Below are 17,892 nucleotides of genomic sequence, written 5' to 3' on the forward strand. Positions count from 1 at the left end.
AATATTAATGTCGTTTTATATACGTCTCATAGGGATAAAAAGTAGCGAATAATGGCAGAAACTTTAAATTTACACGTTCCGTGCCAGACCTTTTTTTTTGTTACTTTCCGATTAGGCAGCGTGGGATGTATATACCCCACGCGACATGGAACATGTTGAAGAATCCTAGAGTACCTATGAATTTCCTATACAGTGGTATTTTCAGTTGAAAAGACTGACAGCTTTGTAGTACAGAAGAAACTGTTGCCTACGAGATAATATTTGTAATAAGCATTATTTACTCTTTTCACCATTGACGTCTCACCCACATCCTTGAGCTTCTGTAGTCCCTGGTATTTTCTTGGTGATAATTTATAAATTATTTTTCTTTCTGGAACGATTTGGGTTAACTCAAAAATCGAAAAGATTTATTTCGTGCAATACTGACACAAATATTGTACCGTACACTGAAGTGTGATGCGATCAAATTTTATTTCAATGATACCAAGAAGATTACTAACGACTTTGCGAAAATAAATGAAAATACGATAATCAGGCGTCAACAGAAAAAAACACTCACATGATAACTTTTGAATCTCGAATTTGAAAAAACCATCTAGCTTCAAAAAGCCCTTTAATATATTTATAGTAGTATTTTATGGTATAGTATATATACAACTTGATTGTTGAAATATATGGCAGCTTCAGTGCTTCGTCTTCGATATATTAGCCCTGAAAGAAAGTAAATACATTTTACATGGAAGCATAATTTTAATGATCACAAAAAGTTAATCGGCTATCAATAATATACTTACGTTTGCATTTGTTTACTGCCGCTTAAAACAATGTAAGGTGATTGGGTTTCTTTCTGCTTTGCTTGAAGTAGATTAAGGGTACCCAGAGGTGTATCCGTCGAAGACATTCGCTTCATCAGGACTTCTTGTTCCGCCTTTTTCATTCGCTTCTCCACTTTGTTCTTTCCTGGACCCTTTCCATGGAATTTGTGAGACAGATACCTGAATGCTTCTTTGGCACTCAAAACATGCCCATCGTCATCAATATATTCCAGTTTAACATTTGGTTTGAAGCCATCTTTTTCCTTGAAGTCTGAAGTTGGTCCATTAAATCTATCTCTCCTACCAAACTTGTCATCATCCCTGTATAAAAGTACATTTAAATTGAAAATTTGTAGGAATCATGAAATAGCTGTGAAAGTAATTTGCTTCATAGAGATATACATACCCATAAGTCTTGTCTTCGATAGAATAATTTTGAGCCTGTAAATGAGCAAAACGAGAAGCGGATGGCCGATTTGAATCCTCTATTTGCAAATAGCCTTTGCTCATTGCGAGTCTCAGTGCTCCACCCACACCTTGACCTAGAGATGGTTCCGCATCAAGAATAGCAACTTCCAAAGCTGCAGGTTCAGGTATAGCTTCATCTAGAATGAAAATTGCATAAGTGAAGATCTACTAAATATTCAAACTTGTAATTCTGAGATAAAAAAAATTTAATTATTATATGTTTCATACCTAATTGTACGGTGTTCCAAGCTCCACGCCCATCGCCTTCTTCTCCTTCCGGTATTACTTCGTCCTTTACGCCATCTACTTCATAATCCTGTAAATACAAAGTTGCATATAATTAGCATTGGTACTGTTGAGTGCAATCGCTTGTTTAATAAAGTTATGATTTCTTTGAGGAAAAGTACCATAAGCTCTTGGTCATTCTCTTCTCGATTACCCGCCAGCCCGTACGTAGGAATGTCTCCCAAAGTCCTGCAAAATTCAGCAGTAGCATTCAAGACGATATTCCCAGGCTGATTATCTTCGGAATTATCAGCTTCTTGCTTTATACTTTGTGCAACTTCTTCTATGCTTGAGAAATTTGGCTGCTTTAGACGCTGCGCTTTCTTTAGTGCCAACTGCAGATCCAATTCTTTGTCATCCTCTTCGATTTTTACTCCAGTTAGATCTTCCGTAGGGGCTACCAATTAAATGAAAAATTACCTTTAAGAATCAAACTTTGTTAAGCAGCTTTATAATTAGATTTTAAAATGTATTAAGTAGTTTACCTTCGAAATCATCAACGTCCATCATGTTATCAGCATCATCCTTTTCCTGAGTGGCATCATTTCGACGGCTTCTTCTACTACCAAGATCTCTGAGATAATCGGTATTATCAGGAACGATATCATCCGCTTTCAGCATTTTCTTTTGCCTAATTTTTCTTACCTAAAGTTAAAGAATTTATTAAGCGTCTTGCATGAGTGTGAAAATAGAATATACTTACTCGAATCTTTAAGAGCACTTACTTTTTTCTTTGTCTTTTTGAATTTTGCTAGTTCTTCTTCGTTATAATATTCACTAGCTAATTTTGGCTCGGATAACTTTAGACTTTCCAGCCTTTTACTAGCCAGACGATTCTTCACCATTTCGGCTTGCCGCTGTTTTCGTTCCTTCGCATCATCTATTCCCAGTGCAAAACTTTCCTTCTTTTGACCTTCAATCTCCTCATCATACTTTTCTAAAACTTTATTTTTTGGGAAGCCGTATTCATCAAAATTGTCATCATCGTAAGCGTCATATCCTGGCTTTTTGGACTTATTTAAGTTACTGCGTTTATAACGCTCTTCGTCTATCATGTTAACATTCACAAGGACATCATCTTCCTCTTCCAAAACACCCTTATCTTTCAATGTTAAGACGACGGTTTTACCCTCTTCAAAATTATCCTAAAAGTGAATAAAATATAATTTCTTGTCTCATTACAGAAGTGGAACCTCACATGCTACATATGCTCAAAATATATTTTTTATATTCACCATATTGTGCTCGACTTTAAGTCCTTTTAAATCTCTTTTTGTATACGCTGTACGACGTTCACTCCGTACTTCTTCTTCAACTAAATTTCCAATACCAAATTCCTCATCAAGTTGATCCAACATTTTTGCCTAAAGCATGTAAGTTTGAGTACAGAATTATAGCATGAAATAAATATTCAATACATAAAATTACAAATCAAAATAATTTGTTACCCTCTCTTCAGCTTTCTTTTTTTCTTTTTGTAAACGCCTATTTTTCTCAACCCATCCCTTTGCGTCATCATCCGAATCACTTTCACCTAATGGCTTTACTTTCGCTAAATTGGTTTCAATTTGCCTCTTCTCCTTTTGCAATGTCAGTTTTTCCTTAATTTTCTGAGTTTTAACTTTCTCATTAGCATTGGGTGCAGGTTTATGATAAAACTCTCCCAGATCATCTTTAATCTTATTTGGATCATCTTTCCCAGCACTACTTTCAACCTCTAAAGGTTTCAAACCCAATTTGGCACGAAGCTTATTAGTTTCATCGATTGACAAAGATAGCTGTGATGAACCACCCATCGGAGGAGAAGGAGTTCTTTGACCAGATATTTCTGGTGGTGGAGGTGTCGCTGGATGAGAAGTCTTTGATATCTTTGGCGGTGGTGGTGCACTGACGACTTCGACTGATAAATGATAATTTATACTTATTACTCTATTACTTATTTAAAAAATATTGAAATTATTGAATACTATATAAATTACATGTATTATATAAAATACTCTAAATATTTACCATCGCTATCATAGTCCTTGCGCTCTTTCCTCTTATGCTTCTTATGATGCCTGTGTTTGTCAGCCTTTTCTCGTTCAGGGGTATGTGATCGTGACCGACTACGATGCCGTTTCTTCTTAGTCTCACGAACTTTTTCCGTTTTATGTCGTTTATTCGAACCCATATTCAGTTTGTTCGTGATACACTGGTTTCAGAATATAAAAGCTTAACTAAATCAGCATAACGTTTGTCAACATCTAACCTCAAGGCTTCTCACAGTCAAAAGTTCCAGAGTTCTGTAACCTGTAAATACTACTCTGAATACTAAACTAATCCACTTACGGCAGTTCACCCATAGGTCTGTTCGTTTTAGCGATTTTGTGTGCTCGGAGTGCTACAGGCTTGTTCAAAAATGAACCAACAGCGCTAAAAGAATCGCTCCGTCTCGATCAAACGCATTCAAGAATAATGCTACATAATAAACAATAAAGATTCCCACCATTTATGGGGTGATTACATGAAATCTCCCTTGACATGGTAAGCTAGTCATAATAGTATTAATTATTTGCAAGAGAGTTATAACTCGTATATATTATCTTCTCATTGCTGGGCCTGATAAATACTAAAAGCAGCTAGCAGTAGCAGGAATGAGGTGGTGGCTTTTGTCGTAAATCTTATCGAGCTTACACTGTGCGCTCGTATCTAAGATTGCAAAGGAAACAAATATTTAGGCAATATCTGATGATTGGCCTCGTTCGAAGTGTAGCTTTGGGAAGCAGCGGTAAGTAGCGGAGAACCTCTGCCCGCCAAGCTACACGTTCGTGTTCACGTTTAGGTCGGCTACGACGGGATTCGCATTGTCGACGGAGGCGATGATCACAAAATCCTACTTCCAGACTCGTCGCTACAATTTAGCGCCATGATTTTGGTATCGCCTGAAACCGTAGCGTTGTACATCTCCCTACCCATCTGTGCATTTACCTTTCTTCTTCCACCTGTGTTCCCCTTTGAGAGGTGGCAGCCATAAGGAAAGGAAGGAAGGAAATGTTCCCCTTTGGAAACATTATGGGCATATCTTTTTTTCTTTCCACTGCACCTTCAATGAATGTAACACACTATAAATTATACATTCCAAAATAGATGGCAATACTATTTGAAAATTAAAAAACTTTGTAAATCCTAAACGTCATTAGAATAATTCAAATACCTATCGTCAAGCACCGTACGTAATTCGAATAATATTTCTCTCTTCTTTATCAATGTTAATATTATTTCCATTATAAACAAATACTAAAGATATTAAGAGCGTGTAGCAATGTACTCAATAAAATCATCACTTATTGCGTTGACAGAAATATAAAATACGTAAGGCAAAAATTCAAAGTATTGACAAAACATTATCTATCAGGTCTACATGTATAATGAAAAGTAATTGAAATTTGAAGCACAATAAATTTCATCCGTATATCAGAAAATGTCGCATGATTAAAAGCAAAAGGGCGTAGCTCGTTGAAAATCCTATATTTACACCCTTTTGCATTTAGTGGCGCGACATGTCAAAAAGAATTATTTGCAAAAACTTATCTGCAATTTAAAGATTTCTAAAAAACTGCTGCAGGCCGGATCCGCACGAAATCAGTGACATTCCTTTGACAATAGGTAAGAGGTTAAATAGGATCTAGAAAGTGAAAAAGATCAAATCGGATGAGTGACTAACGAGTTGGAAAGTGGAAGGACCAAAAGAGAACCCGACACTAAAGCCAAAGCGGAAGGAGAAGAAGGATCGACGAGAGTGTAACAGAAGTATGGGAATGGATGTCGGCTCGAGAGGACGAGGTAAAGTGAAAGAGCGAGAAAAGGGAGAAAGAAAATGGAGGTAAAGAATACCAACAAGATACGTAGCTGACAGTGACCCGTTAAATTTCGTAGAATGGCAATTTCGATTACTCAGCCCTAAGATGAAAATTCTGTTACGACATCAGCCGAAACAAATTAAAGCGAGCCTAAACTTGTCCAGTGCACTCTCGAGTACCAAAGAATTTCGTTAAAGGAAATTTTTCGGTTTCCACTCCTACTACCTGAAATTGTCATTAAGGGAGCTCGCAGAGGGACCGTAGCATGGGCAAAGGGGGGCCCCCGTCAGTGAGTAGTATATTGCCTGGAAGATGATGCTCGACTAGAGCTAGGGAGCGAGTTTATCTGTTGGAATAAAGCCATTACCTGGATAGTACATGGTCATCCTGGGTCCTGGGAAGGACGCCGGTCGAATTGGCCGTGGGCAGACCCGGGGAGTCTAAGGGGGATGTCCCCCTCACGGACCCAAGAAGAGAAGAATGAGCAACCAGTAGTGGGGGATACTGAAGATGCTGGAGATGCTCTCTTGGTAGATGATGGGACCTGAACGTGAGACAGGTTGGACCCATGTTACTACGTGTGCCTGGGGAACTGAACTCTCCAGGAGGATAGAGAAGCCACACAGGAACAGAAAGATAGAAGGAGAGAAAAGTCAAGAGATGGCAATAGGACTCTTCTCTCTTGACTATAGCATGAGAGCATGAGAGCATAAGAGTATGGGAGTACCACCGTGGGCCGCATTCTCTACCTGTGTGGTAAAACGCTCACTCAGGACCCCAAGGGGGATTCTAAAACAAAGACTACTCGACGACGGGCGCGTTGTTCTAACATCACCCTCATTACGAAACAATTTCCACATCCCTTTTCGATACTTAAAAAACACCGCCGACCGTTCACTATCATCGGCTCAGTCCCATTAACCAATTGTCATGCGGTTATTAGTAGGTATAGTTCCTTCAATAATAGCGTGGGAGAGAGCCGTCACGATATTCTCTTCGCCACGTCAATCGACCTTTTTCTCAACGCATCCACTTTAGATACCGGCACTCTCCTCTTCTATGTGATTCAGCCAAATAAATACTTCGGCATTCACATAACCTACAATTCTATTTCGTCCTTACTGTTTTTCCGATCCTTAAAAATCCACTCCCATTTTTCTCTCCTTAGTTATCTCGTAAAACCTGCAAAGAGTTATGCTGCATCGCTAGTGAAGCTACGCGGAATTCTGGGCATTAATGTCTATACACCTAGAATACATAATATTATCTTTAGAATTTTGTTTTACATAAATACCTGACAAGAAATTAAATAATATATAGTTATACTGACCTTCGTGCACAACGAAGAATATTTTCGATATCGTTTCTCTGGATGCATCTGCTCAAAAAGTTGATTGTTCGACATTCTTGCTAGTCAGGTGATATAATGACGACAAAACAAAATGCTAGCGACTGCTCGAAAAAAAAAAAAAAAAAAAAAAAAAAAAAAAAAAAAAAAAAAAAAAAAAAAAAAAAAAAAAAAAAAAAAAAAAAAAAAAAAAAAAAAAAAAAAAAAAAAAAAAAAAAAAAAAAAAAAAAAAAAAAAAAAAAAAAAAAAAAAAAAAAAAAAAAAAAAAAAAAAAAAAATGAAAGGAGTTTCAACAAACCGAATGAGTTTGCTTTATTCTAAGTAAATACATATAGAGCTCTTCTGCGAACAGGTGAGACGGTATGCAGCCTCGAGGAGAAATCCGATAAAGGTGGAACAGATGTATAACAAATTCTCAGTAACCCTAATGACATGCTATATAACGTAGCAGGAGAATTCGTTAATGTATACCGCGACGTTTTTTAGCCAATCCTTGGTAAATTTATAATTCGAGAATCAACGACGCATTTACTGTACAATAAAAATAGCAATGTGCTCGAGCTATGGCAATAAATATTAACCAAGTGGCGGAAGTACGATCGCACCCAAGTAGCAAGCCATTCGAATTTCTAGCAGCTTCTCAGTTCGAAAATTAGCACGCGTTCGGTGCTACCCAAGCCAAGCCAAACCCAACCTAACCTAACCTAATCCAGTGTCCAATAAATTTAAGCCCACCGAACAGATACGATCTTTACTTGCCGCTTTAGCGTGATTCGAAATATAACGGACCAGCTGTTAAAAATCAGGCCCCTTACTTCTAGATAAGACGGTCACGAACCACTTTAGACGAGCGCAGGGTAACAAAATAAAAGCTTCTGACGTTGTTACCGATAGAGCCCGTCGGTATTGACTTCCCAGCCTCGTTTCATCCACGAGATTTGAAACGTATTCCTTATGAAAATTAGTGAGTTGGTAACATTATGACAGTTGCATATTCTAAGATATTGAAATATATCATAAAAATTATCGTCATGTTCGTATCATTTGACAGGATAATCAAAATTGGATCAAACGAAGAGGAAAGTAGAGAGAACCCATGTGGTACAAGTGAGATTACTAGTATGAATTTATTCATTATTTACACAAGTTACCTGTGTACATTTGGGGTTGGGACAAGGAGGGACTATTGAGAATAATGGTAAATATCAATACATTAAAATATACATATATAGCGGTATATTACAAAGGTATTATTTACAAAGTTTACATAACTATCTATACACACATTTTACATCAGGGATACGCTATTATAAACAAAACTTTTGTACAAATATACACACGCGCATTAATTCTGTCTGCAAAAATAAATAGTAATCCTTAAGCAGGTACGTTTTATGTTTAATATTTATACGTGGTGTGTACGTGTATGTGTGTGTGTGCATGTGTAAAGGAAAATTGGGGTAATCACATAAATACATTAATCGTCTCTATGACTGGGTCATGTCAAATAAAAGGGGACAAAACTCCCCTGCCGTCCCAGAACAAAACTATCCCTAAACACAGTGTAAACTGGTTCGCTGCCGTATTATCTATTAAATCAATTCGAAAATTGACAATCCATCAGTTTCCTTGTCTGTCATCATCATCACTCTCATTCCCCATCGTCATATCCACTGTCATTACATCTATCTTAGCCTTTTCTCCTCCTCTTGTACACGCACATGCATCTTCACCTCCTCTCAACGGCCAACGCACGCACGCACATTACATCAAGTCCCACCTTCTCGTGCATGAGCTTCTCCTCTTAACGCCCATCGTCGTTACCACCATCACGATCACTATCACCAACAGCAACAGGAGCAGGAACACAACCACCACCAACTTCTCAATGATACGTTCTCTTTTTCTCAATATACCTCCACCGATTGCAGAGCCATGCGTCGCGTACATGCGCGCAAAGCGCCCGTCGTCGTCCAAGAACGGCGCAGTGGAATCGGAAAATTACCGATTTACCGCTTATACACATATACTCGGTTGTTGTCGAGACTGTTAGTGACGCAAGCGGAACGCGTTCTTACTGCGACGACTTGGTAGAATAATTTTTCCTCGTGGAGATCGTCATTCGAGTCGACGAGAGTCGCGACGAGGGGCTGAGGAGTTCGGCGATCCTTTTGCATTAGTTCATCATTGGTCCAGGTGCCATTGCAGCGCCGAGGTCCTGGAGTCGCGATGGTTGACTCATGTTTCTTGGGACGCGAGCGGGACAGCAGAGAGGAAGCCAGGGGGGCTGGGGCTAGTTTACACAGCAAGAGGTAGACCTAGGCAAGTTTTCGTCGGAAGGCAGGACGAATATCTGTCGAACTCTCTGGATGTGTCTTCTACGTCGCCATGGACAAATAGCACCTGTGGACGCTGCTACATAAATTTATACCGGTTTCTCTCTACAACCTTCTTCTTCTTCTTCTTCTTCTTCTTCTTCTTCTTCTTCTTCTCCTTACATCCTTCTCCGATGCTTCTCTCCTCTACAACCTTATTAATAAATTATACGCATCCAAGGAGGTTTGGCTTGCCTATCACGCACACGCAGCGCTCTTAGTTCACAGGCTGCCGAGTTTGTTGATTACTGAAACTGTAGAGAATGCGGCAGCGTCGCAGACTCGCTCGCTCTCTGGCTCGCTTTAACGAGTCAGAGAGGATAGAGTGATGAAGTGGGTAGGGATAGCTGCTAGCACGTACTTATTCCAATCCATTCCAATCTATTTCAACACGCCACGGCACAACTCTGCTTGCTTGTCAGCTTGTCTGCCTTCTCGGTTGCTGCTCGACTGGATAGCTTGTATGGCTGTTCGTTCAATCAGCATGGCTGTTTCAGGAATTGAATTTGTTGCCGTTCTCTTTCGAACGATACACTCGAATTTCTATTTCAACGACAACCGCATCCAAGGACGGCCATGTCCTGATAATTCTTGAGCACTACCTTGTTCTCCTCGTCAAGGTACAGCATCGATATGGAGCTCAGTGCCGTCGGTACGCAACACGCTTTCGGTACCATGCCCGGATTCGTCGAGTAAACGAGATTCTGGACGATCGCATGATTCGTCGAATTTAAATGATCCGCCAGAGGAAACGGACAATCTCCGTGGCAATAGAAGGCGTCGTATCCGGGCGGGGCCACTATCCAGTCGTTCCACCCGACGTCCGCAAAGTCCACGTAGAGCGGATGCCGTCTGCAATTCTCCCGTCCATCCTTCCGACGATTTTTCCTTAGTGCGGCTCTCCTCGCGCGCCGTTCCATTATTTCCTTCGCGGAAGCCATCTTGTTCCTACCGTCGTCTGTGTAGGTGAAGAGCATCGGCCGATTCATCGCCCAGGAGTCGCTAGATTCCTCCACGTTTCTTCTTAATCTCACGTGACCACTCTCGAGCGCTCTCGACTTTCCTGCCTCGAGACTCTCCTTGTCCTTCTTCTGCTGCTTCTTACTCGTCCTCTCGCCGTTCACGACGTGCACCAGGAGCCCATGGTTATTCGTCCTGTCCTGGATCCACCTCTCCACCGCTGGATGCACGTCCAGACTTACGGATGAATTCTTTCGGATCTCCACGACCTTACTGTCAATTAGCCGCAGGATGGGTTTGTGCCGTCCCTTGACACCAGGACGCACGATGTCGTGCACCAGGATGCGTAGATGTCTCGCCTCGTCGTCTCCGGCCGACTCCGATTTCTGCGACAGACTCAACTGCGCTGCCTGCAGGGTCTCCCCGCTGGGTATACTGCTCAAGTCGAACGACAGACGAAACCGATGTGGCGACTGGAACTTTTCGTCCAGTATGCTCTCTGAAAAATAAATAATTGACAAGCATGAATAATGACCTGTTAAATGAATCTTTCGTCAATAGGTCGTTGCACGGTTAACCGAACCGTGCTACCTATTACAATGACAGTCTAATTAACCCAGCGACAACAAAGCATAAGTGAACTACTGTAATAAAACACGCAGAATAAACGCGGTACATTAAAAACCTTTAAATCTTCATCGATTGATCATTAATAGTCAGGAATTTTGCGTACGTCGACATTAGAATTCGTCGGATCGTCTAAATATCCTTCTTGCTCGTCGAAACCTCCAAATAATATTTATGTAAAATCCATTAAAGAATTTTTTCGATAGCCGTTAACGCACACGTGTCAAAAATCTCAAGGTAATTGCAATAACGTTAATCAATCAGCAATTAATCTATCGATATCACCCGCTCGTGAACTATAGTCGAATCAGTCATGCGATCTATTGCCCATGTGAACCGATCTTTTAAATTTTCATAATACAAGCAATACCGTAGGAGCCAATATAAAGTATAGACGTAACTTCCTCTGTATCTTCGATTTAGCTATGCTTTAACCACAGCCACGGGATAACGTTTGCGCGTAACAGCAACTCATATACTTCGAGATATTTCCGAGTTATAAATAGACTCGCTGAGGCTGTTTACTAGTTTTGTGCATTAATAATCGAGCGAACGTTTATGAATCCAAGCGGGGAGCTCATATCAAGGCGCGCAGGAACCCCGCGATACGTGAAAACAATCAGCAACACCTTTCGTCTGGTACCTCGTGAAATTATTATCCTTCAAAGGCGTATCCGTTACACTCGTCTCACCCTAACGGCGTAAATCTTAAAAGGCCAGTAAAACGAATTTTTCGTCGGGGTCACTTCTCTGTCTCTCTCCTTCTTTACGTCGCTGGTAGGAACGCAGTTGCCTCGGCGAAAGCCAGAAAATAAGAAAATAAGAAACGAAACCGAGAGGCGAATTCCACGGCTGACCGAAGCAGGCTAAAAGTGTTTTTAATTCTTGAGAGGTACCATATTTCACGATAACGTTGTCTAACGGTCGAAGCACAAAGAGGGAGGCTGGAAAAAAATGCCGCTTAGAGTGACTCACGCTCCTTTTTTCTTTTTCTGCTTGCTCAACGGCCAAAAGAAACAATCACATACCTCCACGCTACCGAAGGATATTATATTGCTCCAGTTAACATTTTTACCTAAGACGAATAAGTATCTGGACCTGGGCACGATAAAGTCGGAGCTCACAATTCAAAGTTTACTAGCCTTGCGTAGCCGTGGCTATTGATTACCGTTTCAAAATATTTCATAGGAGGAATGTAAAAATTCGTTATAATTTAATCGTAAAAATCATTAAGGTGTAGAAGCAACCAAACAGCAATAATTCTATAGCCAATAATTAAAGGCTAAAGCTATGAAGAAAGTATGTAATAGTCGTACGGCTGGGAACAATGGCTTCGAGGGTGGTCCGACAGGGATAATGTCCGGATCGGATAATGGATCCTGGTTACCGTACAATTTAGTTGTAACTTATGGGTCTCCTACACCTGGGCGATTCCCATTCGCTTCTTGGGCCTGTAAAAGCCCTTACGGCATCCCTTACAGCGAGATTCCACGGTATCGACACTGGAACGCGCTACGAGCGGTAGAAGGAGGAGTAAGATGATGATGATGATGATAATAATAATGACGATGCTGATGGTGATTAGGAGTTGGTAGGAGGAGGATGCTTTCGTAGCAAGCGAATTCGGGCCAGCGATCGTAAGATCTTTTTCGGTCCATTTCGTACGTCACCAAGCAGTTTTAATCGACAAATACAAAACTGAGCCTCCTCGCACGTCGTACTCTTTTGAAAAATTTGCACTAAAAATATCGTCACTCTCAAAGATAGCCAATCGACTTGATTTTCATTGGAATCCGCCTCAATGAAGTACAATCGGTAAACACAGCGACGAAGGAACAGCGTAACGTCCAATGCTAGATTACTATTAATAGTTCAGAAAGAATAAAAAAAAATGAATGAGAACGAAAGTAAAGCAATAAATCGTAACACGAGTAACGTACCATACAAAATTGCAAGAGCTGCAACGTCATGCACCGATGCGCATCGATACTCCTGTCTTTGTGTCACCTTGAAGGCTCGACTATCAGTGAACTGCGGTCTCGAGCAAACCTTCCCGCACCCATCTTAATATAAGACACATAACCCCAATAATAAAAGTAATAATTAATTCAAGAAAATTTGCTAACCCACCGAAGCATATTCACAGAATAAGTCAATCCAAGGACGCGCCGTCGTGTATACACAGACTATCTATATTCATTACCCAACTAGCAGATCTTCAAATAGAGGTGGGTTAAGTAACGCCCAGCCAACGAACTTCACGATTATGTGCCTCGATACCTGCCACATTTACGTTCCCCTTCTGCGTGTTTCGTTACGCCACTTTATCAATAGTCAGTGCCCACTCGCACGGGGCGACACCCATCTCCGATGTCAGTCCCACTTCCTTATCAATTCCCGACCAATGGTACGAGAGGGCAAAGATCGAGCGATAAATGATCAACGTGATCCAAGGAATATTAGGCTGTCGTTAAATAAAAGAATTTTTATCAGGCGAACATAACCAACAAAAAACTGATACTAACCAACATGAGTAAAAGAGCGAACCGTGTTTGCCGACCTGGCATGTATACCCGGTCTTGCGATGTCGGCCATGCCAATGGTGTTCTGTCGTACGTAGAGCTTCTTCAGAGAGTCCGGAATGTAAGACGGGCCCTGAGGTCTAGGCCTTTTAGCAAATCCAAGCAGGGAGAGAAGACTAGCCTCCACGCCAGCGATCGCCTGTTCGCGATCCTCGAGCCCAAGGCGTTTCACCGCGTTCCCGTTCACGTTTACACTTCCGTTTGAATTAGCGTTTCCGTTAACGTGTATCCTTGCGTTTGCCTTTGCGCTCGCCAGCAGCACACCCGCTGCCGCTAACACCAATCTCAGCAGCAGCAACATGCGCATCGTGACGTCAGTCACTGGCACTGCCTCTCCTGCAACAGAAGGATTCATTTGTCATGTATTACATTTTTATTCTCTTTGTCTCTTAACGAGCTCTAAGGTAATTTAGGACCGTACCGAGTTGCACTGAAACGTAGCACGGCTTTTAATATTTAATACGCGCTGTAGCAGATGAATAAGACATTGAGTTCAATGACGACGTATTTAATCTGACAAATATTTATTGTAAGATAATAATAATGCCGGACATGCGAAAAAAAAATATATGAAGGATTTTAATATTCAATTTTTGTCCCGATTCACTTTTTCATAACGTTCCCTGAATAGATATTATTTTTCTTGTAGACCGAAGCCTAGTCGATATTTCGTCCGGGAGATTAGTCCACAGTACTATAACGACGATCGGTGCACGACGTCTCTTTTTATATGCAGTTTTTTTAAAATGAAAGCCGCAAGATCGTCGAATATATAATTGAAAACGACATTCTTATATTGACAGGCAGTTGAAAGACGGGCCTGAGGCGCCGCCTGGACGCTGCAACTTTACAGAATTGAAAATAAATGTCCGACTGCAACCAGTTTTGACAATAATGTCCATCGACTAGAATGCGAAACATTGCACTCAAAATATGTTTACGTTTACCGCTATGCGGTTGAGCTAGACGTACCCGTCGGTGCCGAAACTTCAGCCGGGTGTAAGTATTTTCATGTCTAATGAATTCTCAGGATCTTTCGTGCCTGCAATTACAACGTACAACTTCAATGTCGCATCAATTAGGTCCGAGATCATTTGCGAGTCATACACTCTCGTGGTATACAAATTACAGCAATTGAGATCGAATCGCCTTAGTTATCCTTATTGAGTAAAGTAAAATGATACGTTAGCAACCCTATCTCAATAAGCAGATACGAAGTGAATAAATATCCTTTATAAATAATTCAATATATTTGTACAGCAGTAACCCGCCTTAGGCGATGCTTGAAATAGGCATTAATGCAACTGCGAGTCTGACGTGTCGGCTCAATGAAAAATTACAGATTCAAAATTTCCAATTGAATTACAAAGAAACGTACGACTCCATTCGTATTTATAGTCTGGCCATTCTTTCGTGATGGCACGACTCTCTAGCGGCCATATTGCTGCGAAGAGTAAGCAAGCCTCGCCGCGGAGAAGCTGGCGACGGAGGATAGAACAAGCATAAGGAAGGAAAGAGAGGGATCAGTGGGTGGCGGAGAGGGCGGAGGCGACTATAGACAGTGAGCAGCGTCATACTTTCTACCTTTCTCTGTGCTGCCGCGAGTGTCTTTTGATTTTTCGTAAAGAACCAGGCGAGAGCATCTGACTGCAAGCCGTTTGAAATCCTCCGATGTAAAGAAGTTCATTCAAGAAAATTACCAATAACACGGTATTACAGCACGAGTCAATATTCTGAAGTATTGACAAAGAAGGGAAAAAAGTATGTTGAAAAAGAAGAGGAAAATCAGGGTCCAACGATTCTATGGATGAGTGTGTAGCACGGATATCGCCAGGAACACGACGAACACGCATACAAATACCATGCGAAGACGGATACGACGTTCGAAGTGGAATTCGTGTCGGAGTCAGAAAGGCTGAGACGAAGAGGCGGCGCTGGCTAGAGCCAAGCTGTCTGCTGTCGACCATTGTAATCTGCTCGGCGGATCTCGAGCCGCCAGTGAAGCTGGCCTCTGACCGAGACGCACAATACCGAGGATATGTTCATTCAGTGGCCCTCATCAGTTTCGTGACCTATATGACAGACATGCGTTCCTAGTGCTTAACAATGATTAGACGAATAACATGAAAGGAAAATTCACATTGTTATTCGATTGATGAATGAATACAATGGAACAACGGGCCTGAAAAAGGCCTAAAACCTTGTAATGGTTTTTAAGGCGTAATAAGAAACCATGTTTTACTGCTTTTGATGAGCAAGACGATGATACCTAGTAGCACTGATGCTCTAGTAGTCGAGAAAGGGAGACTGGAAGGAAAGGCTGTTAAAAATCCTAGTAGGTAGGTAGGTAGACCAAGGGACAAGGGTAGACGGATAACACCTTGGTATTTATTTAGGTAGTCCACTATGTTCAGCTAGGACAGTAGAATTCACCTGACATCTTGGATGTAATCCTCGAGGAGGAGACCGCCCACGTATGTTCGTGATCCGCATATTCTGATCCACCTACTTAAATATCAATCGTTTCCGGATTAAGAAGTTGTCCCTTGTCAATTTTTGAGATTCCCTTAATATGGTATCGTGAAAAGCAGTTATCAAACGTTACTTAGGATTCAAGTTACCCTTATCGGTAGATCCAATTGCTTATGACATGATTTATGATCAAAGTCAGCGTTCTAGATAAAGATTGCTAGACAACAATGTTCCTCTCCAACGTAAATGTTAGTCGGTAATGAAACTGAAGATGCGTTAACTTTAATTTGCATGGGTGCAGTGCTAGACACAGGAATGCAGTGCAAAAACACAAGGATAAGGTCGTCGGAATCTGTCGTCGTATGAGGTACATGAAGAAGGCACGTCATCATCGAAAATAATCGGACCAGCTAAGATAAGAGACAAGCAGACAGACAGACAGAGAACCATACAGGCACCCAGGAAAGCAAAGCCAGGATGTGTTGGTTACAGGTTGGGAGGTAAGGTAAGTTGAGTTGAGTTGAGTTTAGTCGAACCGAGTCGAGTCGAGTCGAGTCGAGAGCTGCGGAGATACACGAGACACGTAGAGAGTCCGCCCGATGTAGCTGGAAGAGGTGGTAGTATCGTAGGATGAGGTGGGAGATTGAATCCCGTGCTTTGCACCGTCGTCGATTCATAGCTAATGTAAGCGTAAGAGAAGGCATAAGATTCAAGTTTTAGCTCACCTAGCTAGCCGAGAGTCCGAAGATTGAACAGCCACGGCATCTCAGCGAGTCCATGCACTACGGAATCTCACTGTTACCACTTGGCACCACCACTCACCATTCACAACGCAAAACGGGATGGCACTTGTATAAAATAAAGAGGAAAAAAAGGAGGCAGAATTCCTCAGCTTCCACGGTCCTCTATTTCTCTCGCAACCCGACTCACTCTTCTTCGCTACTCTGTCTTATTCTCACTCACTCGTTTTTCAATCTTCTCTCTACCCATATATGTTGTCTCTCCCACTTTTTAACTAACTTCTCTTATTCTCTCTTTAATTTTTGTTGAACGACCTTCTTTATGTATACTTTTCCTGAGTAACTTCCGCTCAGGACTCCGGAACCCGGATAAAACTTGAAAAAACCAGTAGAGTTCTTCTCTACGAACGCATCGCATACACTAAAGTACTTTAGTATCGTATAAAAGCACTTTGAATTTGCATTTGCGTCTCCACTTTAGTCGTATATCCGACTATCCACTCGCGTTTATATAAATAGACCGGTAAGCCGATCCGATACGGAATCCGGCCAGGCCAGGTTTCACACCGATACGCACCGTATGTGACAGACAGCACTTGGCTCACTCGTGATGATCAGATCGAAGCGTCGTGCTCAATGGTTTGACCGTCACTGCGCTCCGCGAGCAGACGAATCTACGAACGCACGAACCAACGGACGTTTATCCCTAAGCCGGGCTCGAGTACGACTGAGTGCGACTACCGACTGCACAGCGAACGAGCGAGAGAACAAGTTCCTTGTGTATAACCAGGACCGATCCCAACGATCCTCCCCACCGGACAGCCAGCCGATCCGCACGATCCACAATCCAGTCGTAGAGGTTTGGGCAGGGCCGCTTCGAACATGGCTCGGGCCCCGGGCCACAAACCCATTTTGCAGACCACCCTAAAACTATCTCTGCATGCTCCTCCACTCTTCTGGCTTACTTTTTCTTTGCTATTACGGTTCTTTGCTAATTCCTTCTTCTTTTTCTATTTATTCTTTGCAAACACTACTACGATACTCTTTTTTCTTCCATTTTACACCCATCAGCTCTATCTTTCTTCTTGCACTCTTAAGAATTAATTAAGTTAAGAATCTATCCATAGATCTATAGGATAACACTGTAGATCCTATGAGATGATATGAAATTCATGGATGGATCTAAAATGATTTTTCAACTTATTACCTAATCTTAAAACTTGCAAGTGTATTACTTGTTATTACTTCAATCTCCCTTGCATACTTCGCATTCACGTGTCGTAATTGTAAATACACCTGTGACAACGCTCGAGACTTCTTTGTGCAGATGGCGCTGCCTGCTAAATTGGACAAGAATTATTGCATGACCATCTGACAA

General features: G+C 41.4%; 2 protein-coding genes across 2 annotated transcripts; both read right to left on the reverse strand.

The window, feature by feature from the left end:
- Positions 1-385: 385 nt before the first annotated feature.
- On the reverse strand, positions 386-3,959 carry LOC107269606 (U4/U6.U5 tri-snRNP-associated protein 1). The gene is made up of 10 exons (XM_015743661.2): positions 3,579-3,959; positions 3,017-3,468; positions 2,804-2,932; positions 2,294-2,713; positions 2,054-2,213; positions 1,691-1,965; positions 1,512-1,599; positions 1,222-1,420; positions 795-1,136; positions 386-711 (listed from the first exon to the last, which is right to left on the reverse strand). The coding sequence occupies exons 1-10, from the start codon at positions 3,739-3,741 to the stop codon at positions 684-686; spliced, it is 2,256 nt and encodes a 751-aa protein (XP_015599147.1). The 5' UTR covers positions 3,742-3,959; the 3' UTR covers positions 386-683.
- Positions 3,960-7,951: 3,992 nt separating this feature from the next.
- LOC107269605 (protein decapentaplegic) lies at positions 7,952-17,330 on the reverse strand. The gene is made up of 3 exons (XM_015743660.2): positions 16,500-17,330; positions 13,246-13,638; positions 7,952-10,592 (listed from the first exon to the last, which is right to left on the reverse strand). The coding sequence occupies exons 2-3, from the start codon at positions 13,607-13,609 to the stop codon at positions 9,682-9,684; spliced, it is 1,275 nt and encodes a 424-aa protein (XP_015599146.1). The 5' UTR covers positions 13,610-13,638; positions 16,500-17,330; the 3' UTR covers positions 7,952-9,681.
- Between the last annotated feature and the right edge of the window lie 562 nt (positions 17,331-17,892).

This window comes from Cephus cinctus, unplaced genomic scaffold, assembly GCF_000341935.2.
Source record: "Cephus cinctus unplaced genomic scaffold, Ccin1 Ccin1_scaffold0678, whole genome shotgun sequence".
Taxonomy (NCBI): Eukaryota; Metazoa; Arthropoda; class Insecta; order Hymenoptera; family Cephidae; genus Cephus; species Cephus cinctus.

Coding starts and splice junctions, on each gene's coding strand:
- LOC107269606 (XM_015743661.2), bottom strand. CDS start 3,741: ATGGGTTCGAATAAACGACATAAAACGGAAAAAGTTCGTGAGACTAAG. Junction 1,600..1,690: donor AGAATGACCAAGAGCTTATG/GTACTTTTCCTC, acceptor TTGTATTTACAG/GATTATGAAGTAGATGGCGT. Junction 712..794: donor GGCAGTAAACAAATGCAAAC/GTAAGTATATTA, acceptor ACTTTCTTTCAG/GGCTAATATATCGAAGACGA.
- LOC107269605 (XM_015743660.2), bottom strand. CDS start 13,609: ATGCGCATGTTGCTGCTGCTGAGATTGGTGTTAGCGGCAGCGGGTGTG. Junction 10,593..13,245: donor TCGCTCTTTTACTCATGTTG/GTTAGTATCAGT, acceptor TTTATTTTTCAG/AGAGCATACTGGACGAAAAG.